The sequence below is a fragment of the Lynx canadensis genome, chromosome A1 (genome assembly GCF_007474595.2).
Source record: "Lynx canadensis isolate LIC74 chromosome A1, mLynCan4.pri.v2, whole genome shotgun sequence".
Taxonomy (NCBI): Eukaryota; Metazoa; Chordata; class Mammalia; order Carnivora; family Felidae; genus Lynx; species Lynx canadensis.
The window spans coordinates 89,675,620-89,684,905 of record NC_044303.2 but is presented as its reverse complement, the minus strand read 5'-3'; the positions used below and the strand labels follow the sequence as shown (position 1 = coordinate 89,684,905).

Sequence of the window (9,286 nt, the reverse complement as noted above, 5' to 3'; positions counted from 1 at the left end):
TTTTTTTCCCCCTTCCCCTCCACCATGGTCTTCTGTTAAATTTTTCAGGATCCACATATGAGTGAAAACATATGGTATCTGTCTTTCTCTGCCTGACATATTTCACTTAGCGTAATACCCTCCAGTTCCATCCACGTTGCTGCAAATGGCCAGATTTCATTCTTTCTCATTGCCAAGTAGTATTCCATTGTATATATAAACCACAACTTCTTTACCCATTCATCAGTTGATGGACATTTAGGGTATTTTCATAATTTGGCTATTGTTGAAAGTGCTGCTATAAAAATTGGGGTACATGTGCCCCTATGCATCAGCACTCCTGTAGCCCTTGGGTAAATTCCTAGCAGTGCTATTGCTGAGTCATAGGGTAGCTCTAGTTTTAATTTTTTGAGGAAGCTCCACACTGTTTTCCAGAGCAGCTGCACCAGTTTGCATTCCCATCAACAGTGCAAGAGGGTTCCCATTTCTCCACATCCTCACCAGCATCTGTAGTTTCCTGATTTGTTCATTTTAGCCACTCTGACTGGTGTGAAGTTGTATCTGAGTGTGGTTTTGATTTGTATTACTCTGATGAGGAGTGACATTGAGCATCTTTTCATGTGTCTGTTGGCCTATTTTTTTCTATCACTTGCTCACCTTGATTACTTTCACTTACTCTGTCCTCTAGGTCACTGATCTTTTCTTCTGCTTCCTCTGGTCTACTATTTATTCCATCTAATGTATTTTTAATATCACTTATTGTGTTCTTCATCTCTGATAGTTTTTTTAAAATCTGTTTGTTAAGGGTTTCATTGATGTCCTCTACTCTTTTCTCAAGACCAGTGAGTATCATTTTGATCATTCAAATTCTTTATCATACATATTACTTATATCCATTTCATTTAGCTCTCTTGCTATGATTTTGTCCTTTTCTTTAATGTGGGTTATATTCCTCTGTCTCCTCATTTTATCTAACTCTCTGTCTATTTTTATGTATTAAGAAAGTCAGTTTCATCTCCTGTTCCTGAATATAGAGGGTGGGGTGCACAGTTTTAACAATGCGGTGCTCATTCTTAGCCACAGGGCATGTCCCTATGTTGCTGAGAACAGGGTTGGCCAAGGCCACTCTTCAAAGCATGCATGCATGGGGTGTGCAGTTTTAATGAGGTGCACTTCCCCTAAACTACACAGAAAGGAGATCGTGTTTACAATGTTTGCACTGGTCTTCTGGGGGAGGGGCCCACAGCAGCAGAACTGAGGCATGCCCAGCAGTAGGGACTGGGCACAGTGTAATATGTTAAGTAGTGAATGACAGCAACAAACTAGTGCCACACTTGACTCCATGTTTATGCTTGGGGGCAGAGGGCGAAATAGCACCTGGCAGCTCTTTTGTTCCTGGAGTTGTCTCTCAGTGATTTCTGGCCCTCTTGGACATGCTCTATGATTAGTAAGTATCTGTCCCTTCTGAATGCCCAGGTGTTGTTCAGATTGCTGTTTATGTGCTGTATCAGCATGAGCTTGTATTGTGCTCTTTCTTTTTTTAATCTTTTTATTTATTATCATTTTTTAATTTTAACTTGTTTTATTTTTTATTGTTTAAAATTTACATCCAAATTAGTTAGCATATAGTGCAACAATGATTTCAGGAGTAGATTCCTTAGTGCCCCTTATTGTGCTATCTCTTTAAAGGTGGACCTAGTTTCCTATTGCCCTCTCAGCTCTCCCAGAGCTGAGCCTGGTGATTTTTTAAAGTTTCAGGCTTTAATCCTGCTGGTTGTAAGGACTCTGAAAATTTGGCCCAGCTAGTTTTCAAGAGATTCTTCTTCCTGGGGTACAGGCTTCCTGGTGATAGTCTGTTTCTCACCCCTCTCCCCACCTGTGGCTCCTTCCCTCGCAGGCATGGCCACAGCTCATTTAGCTCCCCACCACATTTCTGCCCTTCCTATCCTCTTCAATGTGGCCTCTTCTCTACGTTTAGTTGTGGGGTTTTTCTGCCAGTCTTTAGGTCATTTTCTGGGTTATTCACACTGATTTAATGTTATCTAGTTGTATCCACAGGATGAGGTGAACTGAAGGTCTTCTTATTTCACCATCTTCCCCACACAAAGCTATAGATACTTCAAGTTTTTAATAAATTATTAGTCTAATATAAATGTTTCCTTTTTAGTTTCAATCTTTTAGTGCATCAGTTCTTTCTATTGTGAAAAGAATGTGAGTGAACTGTGTTACCACATCAATCTCTAATCTGTGGCTTCAATTTTCAGTTTATCTTTCCCAAGAAGTTATGAAGTTCAGAGGTCTGTGCTGTAAGATTAATACATGTGCTGAGAGCAGCTGCATTTTCAGCATTCATTTTATTCTTGTTTTCCTAATCAGAAGTTTCCTTACATTTTTTTTACTTTTTTAACATTTATTTATTTTTGAGAGACAGAAAGAGACAGAGAGAGACAGAGCATGAGCAGGGGAGGGGCAGAGAGATGGAGACACAGAATTCAAAGGCTCCAGGCTCTGAGCTGTCAGCACAGAGCCTGATGAGGGACTTGAACTCACAAACTGTGAGATCATGACCTGATCTGAGGTTAGACACTCAACCAACTGAGCCATCCAAGCACCCCTCCTTACATTTGTTTAAACACAGTTCTTAATAAAAAAAAAGTTTAAATATTATACTGAGATTTTAGCTGTTTTCTAGCAGATTTTTTCAGGTTTTCTAATATATCATAGTGTTATGTCTCAGAAGTGCTAAATATTTCTTCATAAAAGTGCAAAGCTTCAAAAAAATCTGCCACAATATAGAATGTATGTCATCAAAAAACAAAATGTACATTTAAGGAATACTTCTAATGGTGCTAACAGATACAAAGATGTACAAATAGAAAGCCAAGTGTTTTTCACCAAGCATTTGAGAATAATACATTTGGCTTTGAGGACACTTGGTTATTCAGTGGAGTAGGGAAAGTATGGTTATATTTAGTTACATCATTATCCATGATTTAACCAGATATAATCAACAGCATATAGTAGCCTCAAGTATTGTTGGCTTCTAAAGTACACAACAATGTAGATATAACATAATTTTGTCTAATGAGGGCTGTCTAGCATATACCAGCAAGGGTAGTTGCTATAACTCATCTAATACCTATGTCACATTAGGGAAGATGTCTCAAACTGGAAGCATCCAAATAATGAGAAGAATAATTTTTTTACAATCATTTTAGAAAAGGTAAAATAGTGCCCCATTCAGGTGCAATATGTTTTATTTTATGAGTATTGTCATTTATCTCCATATGTTCATTAAGCTGGATGGTTTGAAGAAATGGCCAAAGTAAAAATTATTTATACCCTTGCAGAATTCTACCTTACTAAAATCTTAATGTGGGAAAATGTAATCACATGGCTCTGTGTCAAAGAAGTTTGTGAGGGCGTTCAAACCTCTAAGGGACATAGACTGTGGTGAGGACTTTCTCATTTTTGCAAAGTTACAGTTTAGAAATGATCGTCTATTATTATTTTTGATCAGCACAAAAGGGCAGATTGCTGGATAACAAGAGGAGAGAAAAATAGTAATGTTCTCCAGACTTTGTACATTATGTCTGTAAATTATGTAAATGGTAAGGCAAGTGTTGGTCCAGTAAAAGAAAACAAAGCAGCTCACCAGTGCCAGGATTGTGTGGGTGGCCCTGGTTTCGGGAGATGGTCTTGGGCAGAGGCTGGTCCTATGGACATGCTGGAGTGTCTTGCGATGTATGAGGAGAAAGTTTACCATGTACATACTGGTCCAGATCATGAGGCAAATACACAGAATATCTCGTAAGACCATACCCCCTAGAAAAGCAGCCTCCTGAAGTTTATCAGGTTCTCTCCCGCTACAGTATGTCAGTGAATACACTTGTCCAACTTCACTGATGTTGTAGGGGCCCACAGCAGTTATGATGACACGGACGTAGATCAGCATGTTGATGATCCAGAAAGAAAAGAAGGCAGGAAAAAGGTACGTGGAGACTTTGGGTTTGAGCCATGCCCACCTAGAGTGGCTAGGAGTGATAATTATGGCCTGAAAAATACTCAGGAAAGACGTGGTGCAGAGGGAGACACCCCGTGTGACTCTGTAGATGTACAGCACTGCCTTACAACCAATGTCATCCAGAAAATTTCTTACCCCAAAAGCATTTATTATTTCTGGAATCACACTGGAAAGAATTGTCATGATATTAGCTAAAGTTAAATGGGTGCATATCAAATCTATAGGCTTTTTGGAGGAGCGCTGAAATAAAGTGTTGATGTTTAACATGAGTAATAATGTGTTTCCAATAAAACCAATCCCAAATTGAAAGAGAAAAAATATTCCCAAAATAGTATCACTTGAAACTATTATATTCATGGCCTCTTCTACTCTGGATAGACTCCTCAACAGCCTAAAAAGAGGCAGAAAATGATCTGTAAGCTTGATAGAAATAACAGGACTCTATGGAGAGCCCTTGAGATATGATCAATCTTGGCAGTAGGTTGTGCAAATATTCTATAAGAGTATTCAGGAAATTAAGAATTGGTTCTAGAGGCATATGTCAAGGATTATTGATGTCACTTCAGGGGAGTATTAGGTTTGAGACAAAACATGCCTTATTTATCAAAACATTACTCTAATTCTGAGAAATAAACTGACTATCCTGAAGGATAATTTTTTTATTCATGAAAAACAATATTTCAGATTTATGGAGATTTTATTTAAGTTCTGGGTATGTATTCTGAATTACATTTTATAATTTTAATGCTTTTCAATCTTCTGTCATAAACAACAGAAAATTACTAATGTATTTTAATGTTTATTATTTCATTTCTACCATATTTAACACATATTATTATCACTGTATTGTTATCACCATATTGTTACACTTCTGGTGTAATTATTCACCAGAAGAACTCCATCCCTAGAGTTTCTCATGACCATCAGGCTCTGTAAATTCCTTTTTACTGGCCCTTTCAACATGCTTCCCCAAGTCCAAGACCTTTCCAATGCACATGATGAATATCAGATCAGCTCATGGGTCAGTTCATTGCATCTGCCATCTCTGTACTGAAAATTCACTTCCTGTCTTTGTTCTACCTGGAAGTCACTGCTTCTCCAGCATGTCTCTCAAGTAGTGCGATCTTTCTCTCCTCTGTCTCCTATATCACTAGTCCTGTAAGTGAGAATGTTCTCTTTGATACCAGGCATATTCAGATAATTCTCCATTACTCCAGTTTTGAAACATTTGTCATCATTCTTTGTGGAAGTAATCTACTGACCCAAGTCACTCCCCTCAGTAGCTAGTGACTCATTGTGACTCTTCCCAACTCAAATTCTGTCATGTTCTTGGAGATTTCCCATACAGATGATCAGTGCAATATTCCTAGCCTCTCACATTTGTGATCTCTCTTCCAACACTTTTACTGCCCCCAACCACATCCACGTTTTCTCCTGTTCAAATACTAGAGTTGTCATTACAAATATTGTAGACTCATTGTGTTTCTCATTCTCCTACTACCAACTATTTGCAGCTTACTTTAATCTCTAACTCCAGTATTACTTTGACATCATCAGTGTCTGAGAAACATTGATCTCTTTACTCTCCACAACCCTCCCAGAGCCTCTCCTTCTTACCTGAACTTCCACAATCCAGGTCATCATCACTTCTTGAAAAAATAGCTGATTCCACTGATTTATTTTTCCTACTTCATAGAACTCACCATGGAAAAATATCAACTCCTGTTAAATCTAATATTCTGTCTCATTCATGGCATCATGCTCAGATAATCAAGGCTGGAGTAAAACACAAAATATGTTAACTACACTCATGTCAAATCCTTCACTACTAAGGTCCAGTGAACTTTGATTTTCAGCAGGAATCACACTAAATTTTCTAGAGTATTCCTTGGGTATTTACTTTGTCACTCATCTTGATGACTACTTCATAACTTCTTTATTTTTAAACTGCCAACCTATCCTCTCCCAATCTCACATTCAATTGATGACAAATTGCACATTTTTAATTGAGATATAATGGACATGAAAGTTTATGTTAGTTTCAGATGTACAACATGTGACTTGATATTTTTATATACAGTTGACTCTTCAAAAGCAGATTTGAAGTCCCTGAGTGCACTTATATGTGTATTTTTAAAAGTACAATACTGTGAATGTATTTCTAGTTTTGTAAATGTATTACTAATCATTTTCTTAATAACATTTTTCTTCTCTAACTTGCTTTATCATAAGAATACAGTATATAATGCATGTATGATACAACATATGTGTTAATTGATTGTGTTATCAGTAAAGCTTCTGACCAACAGTTGGTGACTAACAGTCAAATTTAGGGGTGTCAAAATTTATATGCATATTTTCAACTGCATGGGGGTTCAGTGCCCTAATCACTATGTTGTTCAAATGTAAATCGTATTGCAAATTGATCACTACAGCAACTCTAGTTAACATTCATCATCACATATAGTTACTACTTTTTTCTTGTGATGAGAAATTTTATTATTTACTCTCTTAGCAACCTCAGATATACAATATATTATTACTAACTATCATCACCCCCTTGCTGTACACTGCATCCACAGGACTTATTCTTTTATAACAGGAAGTTCATACCTTTTGCCCCCCTTCACCCATTTTACTTACCCTTCAACCCCTTTTATAGCAGCCACCAATCTGTTCTTTGTATCAATGGATCTTTTTTTATATACCACATATAAGTGAGATCACACAGTATTTGTCTTTCTTTATCTGACTTACATTAGGTTCTATTCATGTTGTCTTAAAATTTTTTTAACATTTATTCATTTTTGAGAGATAGAGACAGAGCATGAGCGGAGAAGGGGCAGAGAGAGGGAGACACAGAATATAAAGCAGGTTCCAGGCTCTGAGCTGTCAGCACAGAGCCCGATGCAGGGCTTGAACTCACAACCTATGAAATCATGACCTGAGCTGAAGTCGGATGCTCAACTGACTGAGCCACCCAGGCGCCGCTCTATTCATGTTGTCTTAAATGGCAAGATTTCCTTTTTACTGACTGAATAATATTCCATTGTGAATAAGATCCATTTTTATAAATATTTGTAAATAAATGTACATATGCATTTTTATTCACTTATTGATACACTGCATACTTCATTTAGAAAATTAAAATAAGCAAAAGATTATTTCCCAAAAAACTTGCCACTACATTAATTTCTTTCTCTGTATATTTGTCATTCTACCCTGGTGCTGTGAATGAATTGCCAAGGCTCTTTATCATAGCTAATCCATCCATTTGTGCAATAAATCTGAGGTTCTCTTTTCTGCTTAAGACTCCAATCTTTCATTATTCTTCTCTCTTACACCCATTATCAAAATTTCCCTATCAACATGCAGATGTAGTGTATTTCTTGCACATTTCTTGAGTCATTTCTACCCTTCATTTGAGCAATATTCCTGCATGTAATTATCTCAGTTTGTCTCCAGTTTCTCACATCTCATTTGCTCTTGGTCTCAGAATGTGGTAGACTGCAAAAATACCTATGAATTTTTCCCTATGTAGACATTGTAATGTGTTTTTCTCCATCCCTTGAATATGGTTTAGCCTTTGACTTGCTTTGCCATTCATTGTGGAGCAAACATAACACAAACAGAATCTTGATAAGTGCCTTCATGTGGGGCTTGCTCTCCTGTGAACGTACAAAGCATCCTAGCTTATTAGGTTATTAGAAAATGAGCAGGGGTGCCTGGGTGGTGCAGTCAGTTAAGCATCCAACTTCAGCTCAGGTCATGATCTCATGGTTGAAGGGTTCAAGCCCTGCATTGGAATCTCTGAGCCTGGAGCCTGCTTCAAATTCTGTGTCTCCCTCTCTCTCTGCCCCTCCCCGCTACTTTCTCTCAAAAATAAATAAACATTTAAAAATTTTAAAAAAAAGAAAAAGAAAATAAGCAACCACATGGAGGAAATCTTAAGCCAAATCCTTATATGTGAAGGTATTCCACTCCAAGAAACATCAAGACCCATACGAAACACTAGCCATCCTCCAGCCTACTACCTACATGACCGCATTTGCAAGACCAATCTGAACAAAGCAAAAGAAGCTAGATTCAAAAACTCATGTTGGGGCGCCTGGGTGGCGCAGTCGGTTAAGCGTCCAACTTCAGCCAGGTCACGATCTTGCGGTCCGTGAGTTCGAGCCCCGCGTCGGGCTCTGGGCTGATGGCTCAGAGCCTGGAGCCTGTTTCCGATTCTGTGTCTCCCTCTCTCTCTGCCCCTCCCCCGTTCATGCTCTGTCTCTCTCTGTCCCAAAAATAAATAAACGTTGAAAAAAAAATTAAAAAAAAAAACTCATGTATTGCATAAATTCATTTATATGAAATATCCTAAAATATATAAATTCCTAAATCTGTAGACAGCAGACTTGTGGTTGCAAGGGCTAAAGACAGCGAGGACAAAGGAGTGACTGTGGAGTCTAGGGCTTTCTTTTCAGGTGATGAAACGTTTTGAAACTTAATAAAAGTAGTAAAACATTTAAAATGTTATGAATCCGACCGAATAGCACACTTAAACATGGTTTATTTTTATGTTATGCTAATTTAATGTCAATAAAATATATAAATATACATATAAATGATTAGAAACTATGAATCAAAGTATAAACAAGTACAGTATTTTGTGAATAGTTTGGATTTTCTCCGAAATGTTAAAATGTCTTAACTTTAGAAAATGTATTAAAGAAAGTCTCATATTAACATCTTTTTTAAGTTTATTTATTTATTTATTTATTTATTGAGAGAGAGAGGATCCTAAGCAGGGACACTGTCAGCATGGAGCCCAAACCCAAAGGTAGTTGCAGGGGCGGGGGTACTGGACCCACCAACCATGAAATCATGATCTGAGCTGAAACCAAGAATCAGGTGTTCAACCAACTGAGCCACCTAGGCAGCCCCTCCATATTAATATCTTAAAGAAGAAAGGCACATGACTATATCATTAAATGGGTAAGAAACATTCATATATATTTAATATTTGTTTATTATAAATATATAATTCCTTAGTATATTATAAATATAAAGGAGATTATTGACTTTATGCAAGGTAGTTAGCTAATATAAACATAGAACTAATAAATGAAGCCCAATGCTCTTTCAAATCAATAGTGTTAGAACTGTACCAACTGTCATGTCCACACGCTATATTGCATTTTAGCTCCTAATATATGTGGTAAATAAACAAATGAAAAAGAATAAGCATTCTAGAAAATGAAAAGATGTAACTGTCATTATTCACTGATTATAAGATGG

The 9,286-nt window shown here is 37.2% G+C and overlaps 1 protein-coding gene across 1 annotated transcript; it reads right to left on the bottom strand.

The window, feature by feature from the left end:
- Positions 1-3,349: 3,349 nt before the first annotated feature.
- Positions 3,350-4,270, bottom strand: LOC115514560 (vomeronasal type-1 receptor 4-like). Its single transcript, XM_030316704.1, has one exon. It carries the CDS (start codon positions 4,268-4,270, stop codon positions 3,350-3,352), a length of 921 nt encoding a protein of 306 aa, XP_030172564.1.
- Between the last annotated feature and the right edge of the window lie 5,016 nt (positions 4,271-9,286).

Bases quoted from the DNA above. Each gene is read 5' to 3' on its own strand.
- LOC115514560 (XM_030316704.1), bottom strand. From the start codon at position 4,270: ATGTTAAACATCAACACTTTATTTCAGCGCTCCTCCAAAAAGCCTATA.